The sequence below is a fragment of the Phasianus colchicus genome, chromosome 3, assembly GCF_987193195.1.
Source record: "Phasianus colchicus chromosome 3, bPhaCol1.hap1.1, whole genome shotgun sequence".
NCBI classification, from domain to species: Eukaryota; Metazoa; Chordata; class Aves; order Galliformes; family Phasianidae; genus Phasianus; species Phasianus colchicus.
In genome coordinates, this window is record NC_143438.1 from 27,555,148 (window position 1) to 27,574,505 (window position 19,358).

General features: G+C 53.0%; 2 protein-coding genes across 4 annotated transcripts; both read right to left on the bottom strand.

The window, feature by feature from the left end:
• Positions 1 to 236: 236 nt before the first annotated feature.
• On the bottom strand, positions 237 to 9,777 carry LOC149918472 (SUN domain-containing protein 3-like). 2 transcript variants are annotated; one of them, XM_090137164.1, is made up of 9 exons: positions 8,812 to 9,777; positions 7,184 to 7,245; positions 6,979 to 7,039; positions 6,468 to 6,624; positions 5,355 to 5,439; positions 4,755 to 4,867; positions 3,853 to 4,023; positions 3,411 to 3,503; positions 237 to 2,698 (listed from the first exon to the last, which is right to left on the bottom strand). In XM_090137164.1, the coding sequence occupies exons 3-9, from the start codon at positions 6,987 to 6,989 to the stop codon at positions 2,519 to 2,521; spliced, it is 810 nt and encodes a 269-aa protein (XP_089993290.1). In that variant the 5' UTR covers positions 6,990 to 7,039; positions 7,184 to 7,245; positions 8,812 to 9,777; the 3' UTR covers positions 237 to 2,518. The 2 variants fall into 2 exon arrangements, with proteins under 2 accessions (XP_089993290.1, XP_089993289.1); XM_090137163.1 differs by having other exon boundaries at positions 7,360 to 9,777.
• A 27-nt stretch (positions 9,778 to 9,804) lies between these two features.
• On the bottom strand, positions 9,805 to 19,342 carry LOC149918473 (SUN domain-containing protein 3-like). Of its 2 annotated transcripts, none has more exons than XM_090137159.1 (9): positions 18,377 to 19,342; positions 16,749 to 16,810; positions 16,544 to 16,604; positions 16,033 to 16,189; positions 14,920 to 15,004; positions 14,320 to 14,432; positions 13,418 to 13,588; positions 12,976 to 13,068; positions 9,805 to 12,263 (listed from the first exon to the last, which is right to left on the bottom strand). In XM_090137159.1, the coding sequence occupies exons 3-9, from the start codon at positions 16,552 to 16,554 to the stop codon at positions 12,084 to 12,086; spliced, it is 810 nt and encodes a 269-aa protein (XP_089993285.1). In that variant the 5' UTR covers positions 16,555 to 16,604; positions 16,749 to 16,810; positions 18,377 to 19,342; the 3' UTR covers positions 9,805 to 12,083. The 2 variants fall into 2 exon arrangements, with proteins under 2 accessions (XP_089993285.1, XP_089993284.1); XM_090137158.1 differs by having other exon boundaries at positions 16,925 to 19,342.
• Between the last annotated feature and the right edge of the window lie 16 nt (positions 19,343 to 19,358).

Genomic DNA, 19,358 nt, shown 5'->3' on the forward strand with positions numbered 1-19,358 from the left:
ATTAGATATTTATAAGCATTGATAAGATCCTCTCTCAGCCTTCTCCAGGCTGAACAGTCCCAGCTCTCTCTGCCTTTCCCCATAAGGGAGATAGATGCTCCACAGGACACAGTACTCCAGATGTGGCCTCACCAGGGCAGGGGAGAGGAGGAGGATCACCTCCCTCGACCTGCTGGCCACGCTCTTTGGAAGGATCCCACTGGCCTTCTCGGCCACCTGAGCACACTGCTGGCTCATATTCAGCCGACTGTCCATCAGTACACCAAGTCCTTTTCCGTCAGGCAGCTTTCCAGCCACCCCTCCCAAGTGTTTCACCCAGCGGAGCATACAAACCATTGGCAGCCAGCTTCTCCACAAGAATGTTGTGGGGGACAGTGCCAAAGGCTGTACTGAAGTCCAGGCAGACCACATTGACAGCCATACCTTCATCCACTAAGCACGTTACCTTGTCACAGAATGAAATCAGGTTTGTCAGACAGGATCGACCATTCATAGACCCATGCTGATTGGGCCTCATCCCCCCAGTTTACCATTAACTGGTCCGTGAGGCCTCCTGAGATGATCCATTTCATGACGTTCCCTGGCACCGAGGTGAGACTACAGGTCTGTAGCTACCGGGATTTTTGAAGATGGGTGTCAACGCTTGCCAGTCCAACGGGACATTTCTGGTTAGCCAAGACTGCCGAAAGATGATGGAGAGTGGCTTGGCAACCACATCCGCCAACTCCCTCAGCACTCCAGGTGCAGTCCATCTGGCTCCACGGACTTGCCACGGAGCGTCCAGCTTTCAGAGCAGGTCCAAAACCATCTCATTGTGGATTGTGCAGGGCCTGTTCTGTTCCCCATCCCTACCTACCAGCACAAGGGGCTGCGTACCCAGGGAGTAACTAGTCTTACTATTAAGGACTGAGGCAAAGAAGGTGTATGGGAGCTGCTGAATCACGGCCCGAACCACTGATTGATCACCTGAGGCAAGGACTGACTCTGCCATGGGAGCACAGGTGGAGGCAATTCAACTGCGTGAGCAGGAAGGGCGCAGCCTGGCTCCACCTCTCCCAGACCCCATTTAAGGGCTGACTGCCGCTGGGGAAGGATGTCTTTCTGGAGATCCCTCCCTTTGGAGTTTTCTACTGCGAGCCTAGGCCACAGCTGAGCATCTAACTTTTGATTCTCTCTTTCCACCACAATAATCTTTCTCATGATAAAACCTGTATAATGCCATCCTTACCACGCCACTCTGCTATCTGTACATTTGTAAATGATACAGAAGGCATTAAGTACCTCAGCCTTATCCTGATTTATCCTGATCCTTGGTCACCATGTTGCCCTCAGCATCATCCAGCAAGGGATGGAGATTCTCCCTAGCCTTCCCCTTGCTGCTGATGTACTTACAGAGATATTGACTGTTGTCCTTCACCTTAGCGGCCAAGTTCAGTTCTAGCTGGGCTTTGGCTTTTCTAATTTTCTCCCTGCATGGCTTCACTATGTACTCGTAATTGTCGTAAGTTGTTTGCCCATTCTTCCAAATACCATAAGCTTTAGTTTTGTTCCCAAGTTCCAGCCAAAGGTCTCTGTTCAGCCTGACCGGCCTCCCTGCCCATCAACTTGTCTTCCGTGACTTGGTGATGGTCAGCTCCTGCACTTTTACAACAACTTCCTTAAAAGTATTCCCAGCCTTCCTGGGCTCCTGTGCTCTCCAGAACTGCCTCCCAAGGGACCCGCTCAACCACGGTCCGAAAGAGGCCAAGGTCTGCCCTCTGGAAGCAGTTCTGCAGACTCCCACCCGTGGTTCAACAAGGATCTTGTGATCACTTTGCCAACTCCCACCCAGCCGCTCCCTCCCTCCTCCACCCCAGCAGGAGAACAGGAGAAAAGGGGATGAAAAAGGTCATGGGGCGAGATAGACAGGGAGATCTCTTAACGGTTACTCTGATGGACAAAAGAGACTCAACATGGGAAAAGTTGAATTAATTTATTCTGAGATAATGTTGTGGTTTTGCAATTTTTGTTGTTGATATTTCACCTCAGAACATCATGTAAAATAGTGGGAGTTAAAGAGTTAATGTTTTGGTTCCTTGAACTGCCATTTATGGGCATTTGGGGTCCTCGGATGGGTGGGGAAGAGCGGCATTCCCGAGGACCTAGCGCGCAGAGGAAGAAAGGTGGAGCTACTGGCAGGACACCAGCCTTTTTCCCACTCTTGGTTTGTCACGAAGAAGAGCACGTGCTTCCCCTGCAGTCTTCTAACATGAGATCTTGTATTTTGGATACTCTCGTCTCTCCCATTTTGTTTGATTTTGCTCCTCAGATAGTTGCCGTTGTTTTTTTGCTTTTGTTGTTGTGGTTTTTTTTGTTGGACGCATGTGTTATCTCCCTTCCCCCTCTCCTGGAGCGCACGGCCCGCTTCGTGCCTTGCCTTGTTAGTCACAGAGCCGGGGCCGGATGTGCCGCGCTGTCAGTAGGTAGGGTAATTTCTTTTAGCACTCTCTCTCTCTCGTCCCCTGGGTTTGTGCCCCTGTCACGGGCTCAGACCGAGAGATTCCTCCATGACAGATGAACCAACTAGCTTTCCCTTAGCTTCACCATCATGGGCTGGACTGCCGTGGAGCCTGAACTGATACACACAGGTGTAGTCCGCGTGGCCCCAGTTGCTCAGCACTTGCAGCTTTACGTAATTGATGAACCCAGAGTGCTCATTCTGCAATGACAAAAAGAAATGAACTGCGTTTTCCTCTCTTCTCTTTGGCCACTGACAACGCTGGAGTGACATACTCGCGCAACATCTTACTTCAGGCTGCCTTGCTAGGTCTTTTGACACGCTGATAAGCTGCCATAGCACAATCAAGACATTTCTCACCCTGCTCCACCTCTTTGGCCACATGAGTTTTAAAGAAATAAATAGCTACCAAAAGCTGCACCAAATACACAGGCAAGTTCTTTGCACTTGCTTTGAGTGTGTGTTCTCGCACAGAAAACGCAGGGACGTTACTCTCATTGCCTTCTCTAGAATGTCACCCAAGCAGTACGAGCTCCCTTATGCTGCCCGTTACCGGCAACAACAAAATCCTTGGAAAGCCACACATCCCCAGTGTGAAAGTGTGTGAAGGTAGCCCGCCAACAGTATTGCATACTACGTGAGGCAGCCACTTGTGTGCAATTGGAAGCCACTTGGTCATGGTGATTTCTGCTGCAAGTGTAGCTGGAGCTTAGCGGTGCTATAAGCTGAAGCAGCTCTGAAACTTAAAAACCGGAAGGAAACAGAGACAGCCCAGCACTCCGGGCATATGCAGATAGTAAATGGCAGCAGCAGAAATGCCAGAGGGCCCCCATACGCCTCTGGCTTGGAAGCTTTTCCCCAGCCAACCGCGGTTCTCCTCTCCCATGCTTCACGTCCCTCTTTGTAACCTTACCTTCAGCTGGAAGGTAAGACTGGGAGCCTGGCCTGGCACAAAGGTGAACTCTCCTAGCAAAGTTCCTCTCTCGTCATCTTCTTCCTGCAGGCCCTACAGGAAGACAGGGGTGGAGAAAATAGAACAGTGGGTTGCACTGCTGGAGGAGGATCACAAAGCCCCACAGGGCTTTGTGAAGCAAAGGTGGTCTAGGACCATCCACTGTGCCACTTCCCTTTCCCTCTGCCTCTCAAACTACCAACTCGCCCCAAGAGCGGGAAACCTTCTTTGCTGTGCTACCTTGGACAAAAAAGGAATGCTGTGGAAATGGGGCAACTCTGAGGAGCTTGTTTCTCCCCCGAGGCAGGGAAGAACTGCATGCAGCAGCCCTCTTGGATCTGCAACCAGCCTCCACATCAAATGCTACGCAAAACTACCACCACAACCCAGAGGAATCACTTACATAGACAGCAAAGTCCTTAGGAGCACTGGAGATGCTGTCTGCATGGTACGCTGAAGCTGGAATTCCATGGTTTAGCGTAACTGCTGTGGGAAAGATGGCCTTGGGCAACTTGATGAGGACGTGCCCTTGGCTTCCTGGGAAGGGCCAGCAGTTTCCTGGATGATTGTCAGGCTGGAAAGAGAAGAAGAAACAGTGTTTGCGTGCAAAAGAGCATCCTGGCTGAAATTCCTGCCCCAGCATCAGGGGCTCTAGAGGTGTACTGGCCCATCAGCTCTGCTCCAAAGCACAGGCACACGCGCATGGCGGTGAGCTGGGTGCACAACTTGCAGAAGCTCTCGGGCTCCTCCTTTTGTGGAGCAACTTGCAAAAAATAAAAAAGAGGGACTGCTGTGGCTGAAAGGCACCTGCCCGGGGCAAAGAAGGGCTCACCTGCATGAGCCTTTCCTGCGAGGGGAAGAAATCGCTCCCTCTCATCCGGTCCCACCCCCTTCCCCGGCACCAGCTACTTGTGCAAGTAGCCCACGAGCAGTGTCAGGATGGGCTGGCAAACACAACATGGGGCCCTCCTGCAGTGCACGCCCTCCGTGCCCTCTTGGCTTCATTAAGAGCCCCAGCGTTCTCGCAGCCCAGATCTCTCGTGGCACCTTATGGGTTCCCCTTCAATGCCAGCCAGACAGTTCCACAATGGGTGGGAAGACAAGCAAGCTAGCCTGGCAGAAGCTTGCACAGAGGACTTGGGGCAGTCTGGCAGAAGAAATTCCCTGCCTGGATACGCAAGAGGGGAGTAGGTCCTTGCAAGAAGGGGTGAAGACAAGGGTAAAGGCAACCCTCAGCAGGGCGTTTGGCCCCCTCTGCCCCGCACCATTGCCCCGCATTCTTGCTCTGTTTCACAGTGTCCTTACCTCAAGAATAATCTCAGGAGGCCTCATATAGGGTGTCACCAGCAACGACCGCCAAAAGACTTTCCCACTTCCAACCCAGGAGGGAGAAGTCTTGGAACGAACAATAGCGGCGCCTGCAAATTAAAACACAGGCACAATGGTCAAGCAAGGCCAGGAGGAATCAAGGGCTGCTGACTGTTTTCCACAGGAACAGCTGCACAGAAATGCTGGCTGCCTTTGCACTGTCCTCTTCAAAAGAGTTTCTAAGCAGCCATACATATCCCCAACAGTGATATTCCCCTCGTTCTCATTTGCCATATCCCTCTGCAACACCATGTAGGGACTCGCTCAACTATCTTAAGGGGCCACATAAACTGACAGCCAGCTGAGCAATCATGTGAGAAACAACACCAAGTAGGAGCAGCGTTTTTCAGATGTGCTCTAGCCCACTGAAGGCTCTCTCAGCAAGCACATTCTCAGGGCACAAAGTGGCCATTCACTCCTCACCCCTTCTCCCCTACCCTGCCCAAATGCCCATCCTGTCAAACTGGACAAGACGCGCTTTGGAACCACCATCTGTGGTCTGTTTGTTTTCTGTTTGTTTCTACAGCTTAACAGCACCTGAAGTTTTGCTGGCATAATTAGGCATCTGGAATGGGCTTTCTTCCACCTTCTCCAGTACTTGATTGATCATCTCTTGAACAGCCTGGGAAGGAAGACAGAGGAGAGCGCTCGTCAGAAGGAAAAGAAAAGGAAAAAGAGTTGCCTCCCAGCTCCCCTACAAAGCCTGCCAAAGCAAACTCGGCTGCTCCACTTGGACGTAATTAACACCGGAGTTGCCTGGGAACCTCCAGAGCTCTACTATGACCATCTGGCACGGGAATGGAGAGGCTGCTCACTCCAGCGCACTGGACACGGGTGCGGCAGGAATGGGCTTTTCCTGTCGAGATGCCCCATGACAGGCAGGCTGCACTGAGAGACAGTCCTGCTGGCCAGGAGATGGGGCTCGAGTCAGGCACAAGGCAGGGATTGCCCAGGGATCACCACAACTGCTGCAGTCCAGCCAAACACAGAGAGTTAACTTAAAGCAGAAGACAGAGCTTGCCTACTGCAACGGGGAAGAAAGGCAAAATGCAGAAGGAACTAATGCCAGGCCTCGGGCTAACGTGGCCTGCGAGATTCCCATCACGGGTCACCATCAGCTCAGGCTTTGGGCAGACCTGGGACCGTGCGAGTTCAAGCCGCCAAAAGAGACGGTATCCACGGAGCAAGGCCTCTGAAACCAGAACAGCTTTCAGACTGGATGCCCCACGGGGAGGCTGAAACACGTTTCCTGTGCATCTGCACAGGCCCCAGGAACCCAGGGCTCCCAGGCTCAACTCAGGGTGCTGGCTTACAGGTCTTCCAGGGGAACCTGCCACCTCATGCGCAGCAGCAGGTGCAGCTATGGACTGCTGAGACCGCCCTTTCTTTCCAGTCCTTCCCTCAGGATCACTTGAGATCCTGACAGAGAGCAAGAAACGAGTAAGGCATCTAAAATTCCCATCAGAGCTCATTCCTTTCCCCTACAAGAACTGCAGAGCAACAGAAAAAAGGACTGATGGTGATGCATGAGCATTTCTTCCTGCGGGACAAGCCTTTTAGCTGTCTGTGACAGGGAAAGGTAGCGAGATATGATGCCACAGTGGGGAAAGAACTCTCTCGGCAGCAGAGCTTTTTGCAATGCCCTCTTACCTCGCTGGTAAAGCCTGGGAACTCAGTTCTTTTCAGGGCCTCATGGAGAGCACACTGGGTGATGTCCCTTGCTCTCCATTGCAGGAAATGAAGCTGCTGCTGGATCTTCTCGAGCTCTTGTTCCACGCTCGGCATTTCCAGATCATCACCCGCCAGCCTAGAGACAGCAGGTAATGGAGAGAGTGTACACAGCTGTCTTCTCACAAGCCGTGGGACTGTGAGGCAGAGAACGAGCCTCATTCCACGTGGCGACAGGGTAACCAAGGTTTAATAGAGAGTTGACAATACTGGTTGGCAAGCTCCAAGGGCTCCCAAGCACCAAGAAGGTGCTTCCTGGCATCCTGGCTAACTTTGAGGGAACTAATGGACATGGAGTATAGCGGTTCGATTGGGAAATGGGAGAAGCTTGGGGCATTGGTCATAGAAGCTGGACTCGGGTAACAAGTGGTCATGGACAAGGGGCAGAGCTCCTCTAAAGAAGAGTCTAGCCAAAGGGAGATTCTTTTCTTACCTTGAAGTCATTCCTGCCACTGCCCTTGAGCCTTCAGCAAGACTTCCAACGCAGTAAACACCTGCCAGGAATTCCGTAAGTAAATCATCTCTATAAACACTGGGGGTTCTGCCTTGGGCTGCCCACTCCCCTATCCCTGGGCAGATCAAATCATTGGAGGCTTCCGAAAGAAGCATCCTCAAATCAGAGCTCTACAGAGACTCACCGAAGGACACCACGGCCACAGTGAACAGCACCAGGAAAACTGTCTTCCAAATCTTAGGTTGCCTATGAAGAAGGAGAAGCGTGGTGAGGAACGGTGAAGCAGGCCGTATCTGTACAGTTCAGAAGAAGACTATGGAGCAATGACGTTTAAAACTCGTGAAGGAACCATATCCTTACCAGTCCCCACGCTCGCCTTCCCCTCGTTGCTCCATTTCTCTGAAGCACAAGTAACAAAACACGCAGCTCGCAAGGAGTGAGCCAAACCCTCTCCAACAGCTGTGCTGTCAGGACCGAGAGTGGCTAAGGCGCGGGGACAAGCTGCCTCAGTGCTGAGGGCCCTTTGTGACTTCACAATGGCCAGTGATGTCACCCCAGAGTGGGCAGCGCCATGTTTTGAGGGACAGCCCAGCCTGACAGGGAACAGGTTTTGCACCTCCCTCCTGCAGAGGGAAAGATCCTACAAAGTCAGAAGAAACACCTCCTGCCAAGCAGCCTGCTTGGTCGGATTCTGCTCAAGGGGGACGGGCTGGGAACTACAAGCCGCCTTTTTTGGTCCCTGCTTTTGATGCTCTGTACATCAGATGTCTCACTCTGGGTACCCAGACTTTTCCAGGGCTTTCCTGTATCTGTCTTCCCACTGTCAGCCAGCATTTCATTACAGCCATGGCACAAGCAGACGTGAAGGACCACAGATGCTGGTAGAAAACACTAACAGGAAAAACTTGCGCGTAGTTCTTCCTGCTCGTGAGAATTTTCTTGCACATACATGCATATAAGTTGTTGCCTTTTATAAGATGCCAAGTAAATTACCCCATGGTCACAAAAAAACCCACAATTCTTCTGTTTGCACCAACCTCTAAGGAATTTTATTTATGCGGTGGGTTTTCCTGATCCTCTTTGCATCCTTCCCCACCACTGAAGGGACGGAAGAAAAAAACACTTGTATACCCGCTCCATCAGCTACCCGCGCAAGTCCCGTGAAGTCTTTTTTCATAGTCCTCATGCTTTTCTCAGTGACTTCACCACTGCCGGCCTGGACTGTCAATACGGAGTAATAACCAGAAGGGCAAATCAGACCAGGAAGTTTCCCAGAAATGTCCCTGACCCGCGCCCCAAGGAGGCAGCAGTCCTCCCTACTGGTAGGGTCAAGCTGACATGCAGGGCCCTCCGCTCCTCTCAGCAGGGAGCTGCCAAGGACAGCCACCCTTCTTTCCTTCTGGGTGGAGGCAGTCTTGAGGCGTGAGGTCGACTGCTTTGCCTGGGACAGCCTCACAAGTGGACCTTCCACCACACCCTGATCCACCTCTCCCTCGAGTTCCAGGGCCTCACACCTATTCTGCAGAGGCACCTGGGGAACCGAGGTTGGTTGGGACGGCGGTTGCCTCCGGATGGCGACACCTAGCCGGGACCCATTTCCACTCCTCCTTTCCTCTCAAACTGCCTCGCTCTGCTTGGCAATGGCAGGGCAGGGGGTCCACCTCTGCCTGGTGAGTATCACCCCCACGTCTGTCTCTCAGAGAGTTACACCACAAGCCTGTCTCCTGCTCACACTCTCCGATACTCCTTAAGCTCTCAACCTCCTCCTGGAGTGCAGCCACCACGCTGAGCACATCATCCGCCTGCTCGCACCTCACGCAGCTGGCGTTCCTGCCTTCCTTCTCCGGCACCAACAGACTCAGGCACTTGCTGCAGCCACAGGCTTGAACTGCCACTTCTTCAGGCACGGGCTCTGAGTCACCACTGTATTTCTCACCAGGCCTTTCTGGCTAGTGGACACCATGGTGAGAAACGTTGTCCGGGAGGCAGGTGACAGGTCTACTAGTGGGCAGAGATCCCAGGCACCACGCACCACGCACCCTGCCGTGTCTCCCGGCCTCCTGGCTTCCCTGCCCAGACTACTGCCGTCCCGCCCCCTTTACGCTCGCCCTGCTCGCTGCGCTCCGTAGCGGCAGGTTTATACATGCAGGGGGTGGTCCGCCGCTGCTCCTGGCTCCGCCGCAGATCACCGCTGCCACGCGGAGGACAATGGCGCCCGGCAGTGCTCTGTGATAGGGCCACCCCTCAAGCCGAGGCGATTCCCTGCTGCAGCGCGGAATGCGTCCGCTCCGTGCGGAGTACCTGGGCAAAAGGAATGGCAGAATGGTGTGGCTTGAAAGTTATCTGAAGACCAGCTAGTCCACACCTCTGCTAAAGCAGGTTCCCTGTGGTGGGCTACCCAGGAAAGAATCCAGCCTGGTCCACTGCTCTGATACTCTCACAGTCAAGAAATATTTCCTCATGTTCGCATGGAATTTCCCGTGTTCCTGTTTGTGCCCGTTGCCCCTTAATTCTGTCACTGGCCCCCAGCAAAAAGAGCCTGGCCCCACTCACTCGGCTACTGCCCATTAGATATTTATAAGCATTGATAAGATCCTCTCTCAGCCTTCTCCAGGCTGAACAGTCCCAGCTCTCTCTGCCTTTCCCCATAAGGGAGATAGATGCTCCACAGGACACAGTACTCCAGATGTGGCCTCACCAGGGCAGGGGAGAGGAGGAGGATCACCTCCCTCGACCTGCTGGCCACGCTCTTTGGAAGGATCCCACTGGCCTTCTCGGCCACCTGAGCACACTGCTGGCTCATATTCAGCCGACTGTCCATCAGTACACCAAGTCCTTTTCCGTCAGGCAGCTTTCCAGCCACCCCTCCCAAGTGTTTCACCCAGCGGAGCATACAAACCATTGGCAGCCAGCTTCTCCACAAGAATGTTGTGGGGGACAGTGCCAAAGGCTGTACTGAAGTCCAGGCAGACCACAATGACAGCCATACCTTCATCCACTAAGCACGTTACCTTGTCACAGAATGAAATCAGGTTTGTCAGACAGGATCGACCATTCATAGACCCATGCTGATTGGGCCTCATCCCCCCAGTTTACCATTAACTGGTCCGTGAGGCCTCCTGAGATGATCCATTTCATGACGTTCCCTGGCACCGAGGTGAGACTACAGGTCTGTAGCTACCGGGATTTTTGAAGATGGGTGTCAACGCTTGCCAGTCCAACGGGACATTTCTGGTTAGCCAAGACTGCCGAAAGATGATGGAGAGTGGCTTGGCAACCACATCCGCCAACTCCCTCAGCACTCCAGGTGCAGTCCATCTGGCTCCACGGACTTGCCACGGAGCGTCCAGCTTTCAGAGCAGGTCCAAAACCATCTCATTGTGGATTGTGCAGGGCCTGTTCTGTTCCCCATCCCTACCTACCAGCACAAGGGGCTGCGTACCCAGGGAGTAACTAGTCTTACTATTAAGGACTGAGGCAAAGAAGGTGTATGGGAGCTGCTGAATCACGGCCCGAACCACTGATTGATCACCTGAGGCAAGGACTGACTCTGCCATGGGAGCACAGGTGGAGGCAATTCAACTGCGTGAGCAGGAAGGGCGCAGCCTGGCTCCACCTCTCCCAGACCCCATTTAAGGGCTGATTGCCGCTGGGGAAGGATGTCTTTCTGGAGATCCCTCCCTTTGGAGTTTTCTACTGCGAGCCTAGGCCACAGCTGAGCATCTAACTTTTGATTCTCTCTTTCCACCACAATAATCTTTCTCATGATAAAACCTGTATAATGCCATCCTTACCACGCCACTCTGCTATCTGTACATTTGTAAATGATACAGAAGGCATTAAGTACCTCAGCCTTATCCTGATTTATCCTGATCCTTGGTCACCATGTTGCCCTCAGCATCATCCAGCAAGGGATGGAGATTCTCCCTAGCCTTCCCCTTGCTGCTGATGTACTTACAGAGATATTGACTGTTGTCCTTCACCTTAGCGGCCAAGTTCAGTTCTAGCTGGGCTTTGGCTTTTCTAATTTTCTCCCTGCATGGCTTCACTATGTACTCGTAATTGTCGTAAGTTGTTTGCCCATTCTTCCAAATACCATAAGCTTTAGTTTTGTTCCCAAGTTCCAGCCAAAGGTCTCTGTTCAGCCTGACCGGCCTCCCTGCCCATCAACTTGTCTTCCGTGACTTGGTGATGGTCAGCTCCTGCACTTTTACAACAACTTCCTTAAAAGTATTCCCAGCCTTCCTGGGCTCCTGTGCTCTCCAGAACTGCCTCCCAAGGGACCCGCTCAACCACGGTCCGAAAGAGGCCAAGGTCTGCCCTCTGGAAGCAGTTCTGCAGACTCCCACCCGTGGTTCAACAAGGATCTTGTGATCACTTTGCCAACTCCCACCCAGCCGCTCCCTCCCTCCTCCACCCCAGCAGGAGAACAGGAGAAAAGGGGATGAAAAAGGTCATGGGGCGAGATAGACAGGGAGATCTCTTAACGGTTACTCTGATGGACAAAAGAGACTCAACATGGGAAAAGTTGAATTAATTTATTCTGAGATAATGTTGTGGTTTTGCAATTTTTGTTGTTGATATTTCACCTCAGAACATCATGTAAAATAGTGGGAGTTAAAGAGTTAATGTTTTGGTTCCTTGAACTGCCATTTATGGGCATTTGGGGTCCTCGGATGGGTGGGGAAGAGCGGCATTCCCGAGGACCTAGCGCGCAGAGGAAGAAAGGTGGAGCTACTGGCAGGACACCAGCCTTTTTCCCACTCTTGGTTTGTCACGAAGAAGAGCACGTGCTTCCCCTGCAGTCTTCTAACATGAGATCTTGTATTTTGGATACTCTCGTCTCTCCCATTTTGTTTGATTTTGCTCCTCAGATAGTTGCCGTTGTTTTTTTGCTTTTGTTGTTGTGGTTTTTTTTGTTGGACGCATGTGTTATCTCCCTTCCCCCTCTCCTGGAGCGCACGGCCCGCTTCGTGCCTTGCCTTGTTAGTCACAGAGCCGGGGCCGGATGTGCCGCGCTGTCAGTAGGTAGGGTAATTTCTTTTAGCACTCTCTCTCTCTCGTCCCCTGGGTTTGTGCCCCTGTCACGGGCTCAGACCGAGAGATTCCTCCATGACAGATGAACCAGCTAGCTTTCCCTTAGCTTCACCATCATGGGCTGGACTGCCGTGGAGCCTGAACTGATACACACAGGTGTAGTCCGCGTGGCCCCAGTTGCTCAGCACTTGCAGCTTTACGTAATTGATGAACCCAGAGTGCTCATTCTGCAATGACAAAAAGAAATGAACTGCGTTTTCCTCTCTTCTCTTTGGCCACTGACACCGCTGGAGTGACATACCCGCACAACATCTTACTTCAGGCTGCCTTGCTAGGTCTTTTGACACGCTGATAAGCTGCCATAGCACAATCAAGACATTTCTCACCCTGCTCCACCTCTTTGGCCACATGAGTTTTAAAGAAATAAATAGCTACCAAAAGCTGCACCAAATACACAGGCAAGTTCTTTGCACTTGCTTTGAGTGTGTGTTCTCGCACAGAAAACGCAGGGACGTTACTCTCATTGCCTTCTCTAGAATGTCACCCAAGCAGTACGAGCTCCCTTATGCTGCCCGTTACCGGCAACAACAAAATCCTTGGAAAGCCACACATCCCCAGTGTGAAAGTGTGTGAAGGTAGCCCGCCAACAGTATTGCATACTACGTGAGGCAGCCACTTGTGTGCAATTGGAAGCCACTTGGTCATGGTGATTTCTGCTGCAAGTGTAGCTGGAGCTTAGCGGTGCTATAAGCTGAAGCAGCTCTGAAACTTAAAAACCGGAAGGAAACAGAGACAGCCCAGCACTCCGGGCATATGCAGATAGTAAATGGCAGCAGCAGAAATGCCAGAGGGCCCCCATACGCCTCTGGCTTGGAAGCTTTTCCCCAGCCAACCGCGGTTCTCCTCTCCCATGCTTCACGTCCCTCTTTGTAACCTTACCTTCAGCTGGAAGGTAAGACTGGGAGCCTGGCCTGGCACAAAGGTGAACTCTCCTAGCAAAGTTCCTCTCTCGTCATCTTCTTCCTGCAGGCCCTACAGGAAGACAGGGGTGGAGAAAATAGAACAGTGGGTTGCACTGCTGGAGGAGGATCACAAAGCCCCACAGGGCTTTGTGAAGCAAAGGTGGTCTAGGACCATCCACTGTGCCACTTCCCTTTCCCTCTGCCTCTCAAACTACCAACTCGCCCCAAGAGCGGGAAACCTTCTTTGCTGTGCTACCTTGGACAAAAAAGGAATGCTGTGGAAATGGGGCAACTCTGAGGAGCTTGTTTCTCCCCCGAGGCAGGGAAGAACTGCATGCAGCAGCCCTCTTGGATCTGCAACCAGCCTCCACATCAAATGCTACGCAAAACTACCACCACAACCCAGAGGAATCACTTACATAGACAGCAAAGTCCTTAGGAGCACTGGAGATGCTGTCTGCATGGTACGCTGAAGCTGGAATTCCATGGTTTAGCGTAACTGCTGTGGGAAAGATGGCCTTGGGCAACTTGATGAGGACGTGCCCTTGGCTTCCTGGGAAGGGCCAGCAGTTTCCTGGATGATTGTCAGGCTGGAAAGAGAAGAAGAAACAGTGTTTGCGTGCAAAAGAGCATCCTGGCTGAAATTCCTGCCCCAGCATCAGGGGCTCTAGAGGTGTACTGGCCCATCAGCTCTGCTCCAAAGCACAGGCACACGCGCATGGCGGTGAGCTGGGTGCACAACTTGCAGAAGCTCTCGGGCTCCTCCTTTTGTGGAGCAACTTGCAAAAAATAAAAAAGAGGGACTGCTGTGGCTGAAAGGCACCTGCCCGGGGCAAAGAAGGGCTCACCTGCATGAGCCTTTCCTGCGAGGGGAAGAAATCGCTCCCTCTCATCCGGTCCCACCCCCTTCCCCGGCACCAGCTACTTGTGCAAGTAGCCCACGAGCAGTGTCAGGATGGGCTGGCAAACACAACATGGGGCCCTCCTGCAGTGCACGCCCTCCGTGCCCTCTTGGCTTCATTAAGAGCCCCAGCGTTCTCGCAGCCCAGATCTCTCGTGGCACCTTATGGGTTCCCCTTCAATGCCAGCCAGACAGTTCCACAATGGGTGGGAAGACAAGCAAGCTAGCCTGGCAGAAGCTTGCACAGAGGACTTGGGGCAGTCTGGCAGAAGAAATTCCCTGCCTGGATACGCAAGAGGGGAGTAGGTCCTTGCAAGAAGGGGTGAAGACAAGGGTAAAGGCAACCCTCAGCAGGGCGTTTGGCCCCCTCTGCCCCGCACCATTGCCCCGCATTCTTGCTCTGTTTCACAGTGTCCTTACCTCAAGAATAATCTCAGGAGGCCTCATATAGGGTGTCACCAGCAACGACCGCCAAAAGACTTTCCCACTTCCAACCCAGGAGGGAGAAGTCTTGGAACGAACAATAGCGGCGCCTGCAAATTAAAACACAGGCACAATGGTCAAGCAAGGCCAGGAGGAATCAAGGGCTGCTGACTGTTTTCCACAGGAACAGCTGCACAGAAATGCTGGCTGCCTTTGCACTGTCCTCTTCAAAAGAGTTTCTAAGCAGCCATACATATCCCCAACAGTGATATTCCCCTCGTTCTCATTTGCCATATCCCTCTGCAACACCATGTAGGGACTCGCTCAACTATCTTAAGGGGCCACATAAACTGACAGCCAGCTGAGCAATCATGTGAGAAACAACACCAAGTAGGAGCAGCGTTTTTCAGATGTGCTCTAGCCCACTGAAGGCTCTCTCAGCAAGCACATTCTCAGGGCACAAAGTGGCCATTCACTCCTCACCCCTTCTCCCCTACCCTGCCCAAATGCCCATCCTGTCAAACTGGACAAGACGCGCTTTGGAACCACCATCTGTGGTCTGTTTGTTTTCTGTTTGTTTCTACAGCTTAACAGCACCTGAAGTTTTGCTGGCATAATTAGGCATCTGGAATGGGCTTTCTTCCACCTTCTCCAGTACTTGATTGATCATCTCTTGAACAGCCTGGGAAGGAAGACAGAGGAGAGCGCTCGTCAGAAGGAAAAGAAAAGGAAAAAGAGTTGCCTCCCAGCTCCCCTACAAAGCCTGCCAAAGCAAACTCGGCTGCTCCACTTGGACGTAATTAACACCGGAGTTGCCTGGGAACCTCCAGAGCTCTACTATGACCATCTGGCACGGGAATGGAGAGGCTGCTCACTCCAGCGCACTGGACACGGGTGCGGCAGGAATGGGCTTTTCCTGTCGAGATGCCCCATGACAGGCAGGCTGCACTGAGAGACAGTCCTGCTGGCCAGGAGATGGGGCTCGAGTCAGGCACAAGGCAGGGATTGCCCAGGGATCACCACAACTGCTGCAGTCCAGCCAAACACAGAGAGTTAACTTAAAGCAGAAGACAGAGCTTGCCTACTGCAACGGGGAAGAAAGGCAAAATGCAGAAGGAACTAATGCCAGGCCTCGGGCTAACGTGGCCTGCGAGATTCCCATCACGGGTCACCATCAGCTCAGGCTTTGGGCAGACCTGGGACCGTGCGAGTTCAAGCCGCCAAAAGAGACGGTATCCACGGAGCAAGGCCTCTGAAACCAGAACAGCTTTCAGACTGGATGCCCCACGGGGAGGCTGAAACACGTTTCCTGTGCATCTGCACAGGCCCCAGGAACCCAGGGCTCCCAGGCTCAACTCAGGGTGCTGGCTTACAGGTCTTCCAGGGGAACCTGCCACCTCATGCGCAGCAGCAGGTGCAGCTATGGACTGCTGAGACCGCCCTTTCTTTCCAGTCCTTCCCTCAGGATCACTTGAGATCCTGACAGAGAGCAAGAAACGAGTAAGGCATCTAAAATTCCCATCAGAGCTCATTCCTTTCCCCTACAAGAACTGCAGAGCAACAGAAAAAAGGACTGATGGTGATGCATGAGCATTTCTTCCTGCGGGACAAGCCTTTTAGCTGTCTGTGACAGGGAAAGGTAGCGAGATATGATGCCACAGTGGGGAAAGAACTCTCTCGGCAGCAGAGCTTTTTGCAATGCCCTCTTACCTCGCTGGTAAAGCCTGGGAACTCAGTTCTTTTCAGGGCCTCATGGAGAGCACACTGGGTGATGTCCCTTGCTCTCCATTGCAGGAAATGAAGCTGCTGCTGGATCTTCTCGAGCTCTTGTTCCACGCTCGGCATTTCCAGATCATCACCCGCCAGCCTAGAGACAGCAGGTAATGGAGAGAGTGTACACAGCTGTCTTCTCACAAGCCGTGGGACTGTGAGGCAGAGAACGAGCCTCATTCCACGTGGCGACAGGGTAACCAAGGTTTAATAGAGAGTTGACAATACTGGTTGGCAAGCTCCAAGGGCTCCCAAGCACCAAGAAGGTGCTTCCTGGCATCCTGGCTAACTTTGAGGGAACTAATGGACATGGAGTATAGCGGTTCGATTGGGAAATGGGAGAAGCTTGGGGCATTGGTCATAGAAGCTGGACTCGGGTAACAAGTGGTCATGGACAAGGGGCAGAGCTCCTCTAAAGAAGAGTCTAGCCAAAGGGAGATTCTTTTCTTACCTTGAAGTCATTCCTGCCACTGCCCTTGAGCCTTCAGCAAGACTTCCAACGCAGTAAACACCTGCCAGGAATTCCGTAAGTAAATCATCTCTATAAACACTGGGGGTTCTGCCTTGGGCTGCCCACTCCCCTATCCCTGGGCAGATCAAATCATTGGAGGCTTCCGAAAGAAGCATCCTCAAATCAGAGCTCTACAGAGACTCACCGAAGGACACCACGGCCACAGTGAACAGCACCAGGAAAACTGTCTTCCAAATCTTAGGTTGCCTATGAAGAAGGAGAAGCGTGGTGAGGAACGGTGAAGCAGGCCGTATCTGTACAGTTCAGAAGAAGACTATGGAGCAATGACGTTTAAAACTCGTGAAGGAACCATATCCTTACCAGTCCCCACGCTCGCCTTCCCCTCGTTGCTCCATTTCTCTGAAGCACAAGTAACAAAACACGCAGCTCGCAAGGAGTGAGCCAAACCCTCTCCAACAGCTGTGCTGTCAGGACCGAGAGTGGCTAAGGCGCGGGGACAAGCTGCCTCAGTGCTGAGGGCCCTTTGTGACTTCACAATGGCCAGTGATGTCACCCCAGAGTGGGCAGCGCCATGTTTTGAGGGACAGCCCAGCCTGACAGGGAACAGGTTTTGCACCTCCCTCCTGCAGAGGGAAAGATCCTACAAAGTCAGAAGAAACACCTCCTGCCAAGCAGCCTGCTTGGTCGGATTCTGCTCAAGGGGGACGGGCTGGGAACTACAAGCCGCCTTTTTTGGTCCCTGCTTTTGATGCTCTGTACATCAGATGTCTCACTCTGGGTACCCAGACTTTTCCAGGGCTTTCCTGTATCTGTCTTCCCACTGTCAGCCAGCATTTCATTACAGCCATGGCACAAGCAGACGTGAAGGACCACAGATGCTGGTAGAAAACACTAACAGGAAAAACTTGCGCGTAGTTCTTCCTGCTCGTGAGAATTTTCTTGCACATACATGCATATAAGTTGTTGCCTTTTATAAGATGCCAAGTAAATTACCCCATGGTCACAAAAAAACCCACAATTCTTCTGTTTGCACCAACCTCTAAGGAATTTTATTTATGCGGTGGGTTTTCCTGATCCTCTTTGCATCCTTCCCCACCACTGAAGGGACGGAAGAAAAAAACACTTGTATACCCGCTCCATCAGCTACCCGCGCAAGTCCCGTGAAGTCTTTTTTCATAGTCCTCATGCTTTTCTCAGTGACTTCACCACTGCCGGCCTGGACTGTCAATACGGAGTAATAACCAGAAGGGCAAATCAGACCAGGAAGTTTCCCAGAAATGTCCCTGACCCGCGCCCCAAGGAGGCAGCAGTCCTCCCTACTGGTAGGGTCAAGCTGACATGCAGGGCCCTCCGCTCCTCTCAGCAGGGAGCTGCCAAGGACAGCCACCCTTCTTTCCTTCTGGGTGGAGGCAGTCTTGAGGCGTGAGGTCGACTGCTTTGCCTGGGACAGCCTCACAAGTGGACCTTCCACCACACCCTGATCCACCTCTCCCTCGAGTTCCAGGGCCTCACACCTATTCTGCAGAGGCACCTGGGGAACCGAGGTTGGTTGGGACGGCGGTTGCCTCCGGATGGCGACGCCTAGCCGGGACCCATTTCCACTCCTCCTTTCCTCTCAAACTGCCTCGCTCTGCTTGGCAATGGCAGGGCAGGGGGTCCACCTCTGCCTGGTGAGTATCACCCCCACGTCTGTCTCTCAGAGAGTTACACCACAAGCCTGTCTCCTGCTCACACTCTCCGATACTCCTTAAGCTCTCAACCTCCTCCTGGAGTGCAGCCACCACGCTGAGCACATCATCCGCCTGCTCGCACCTCACGCAGCTGGCGTTCCTGCCTTCCTTCTCCGGCACCAACAGACTCAGGCACTTGCTGCAGCCACAGGCTTGAACTGCCACTTCTTCAGGCACGGGCTCTGAGTCACCACTGTATTTCTCACCAGGCCTTTCTGGCTAGTGGACACCATGGTGAGAAACGTTGTCCGGGAGGCAGGTGACAGGTCTACTAGTGGGCAGAGATCCCAGGCACCACGCACCACGCACCCTGCCGTGTCTCCCGGCCTCCTGGCTTCCCTGCCCAGACTACTGCCGTCCCGCCCCCTTTACGCTCGCCCTGCTCGCTGCGCTCCGTAGCGGCAGGTTTATACATGCAGGGGGTGGTCCGCCGCTGCTCCTGGCTCCGCCGCAGATCACCGCTGCCACGCGGAGGACAATGGCGCCCGGCAGTGCTCTGTGATAGGGCCACCCCTCAAGCCGAGGCGATTCCCTGCTGCAGCGCGGAATGCGTCCGCTCCGTGCGGAGTACCTGGGCAAAAGGAATGGCAGAATGGTGTGGCTTGAAAGTTATCTGAAGACCAGCTAGTCCACACCTCTGCTAAAGCAGGTTCCCTGTGGTGGGCTACCCAGGAAAGAATCCAGCCTGGTCCACTGCTCTGATACTCTCACAGTCAAGAAATATTTCCTCATGTTCGCATGGAATTTCCCGTGTTCCTGTTTGTGCCCGTTGCCCCTTAATTCTGTCACTGGCCCCCAGCAAAAAGAGCCTGGCCCCACTCACTCGGCTACTGCCCATTAGATATTTATAAGCATTGATAAGATCCTCTCTCAGCCTTCTCCAGGCTGAACAGTCCCAGCTCTCTCTGCCTTTCCCCATAAGGGAGATAGATGCTCCACAGGACACAGTACTCCAGATGTGGCCTCACCAGGGCAGGGGAGAGGAGGAGGATCACCTCCCTCGACCTGCTGGCCACGCTCTTTGGAAGGATCCCACTGGCCTTCTCGGCCACCTGAGCACACTG

Bases quoted from the DNA above. Each gene is read 5' to 3' on its own strand.
- LOC149918472 (XM_090137163.1), bottom strand. From the start codon at position 7,394: ATGGAGCAACGAGGGGAAGGCGAGCGTGGGGACTG. The intron at 4,024-4,754 runs GTAAGGACACTG...TTCTCTTTCCAG, and splicing joins CTCCTGAGATTATTCTTGAG to CCTGACAATCATCCAGGAAA. The intron at 3,504-3,852 runs GTAAGTGATTCC...GTCTTCCTGTAG, and splicing joins CTAAGGACTTTGCTGTCTAT to GGCCTGCAGGAAGAAGATGA.
- LOC149918473 (XM_090137158.1), bottom strand. From the start codon at position 16,959: ATGGAGCAACGAGGGGAAGGCGAGCGTGGGGACTG. The intron at 13,069-13,417 runs GTAAGTGATTCC...GTCTTCCTGTAG, and splicing joins CTAAGGACTTTGCTGTCTAT to GGCCTGCAGGAAGAAGATGA. The intron at 12,264-12,975 runs GTAAGGTTACAA...TTGTCATTGCAG, and splicing joins GTCTTACCTTCCAGCTGAAG to AATGAGCACTCTGGGTTCAT.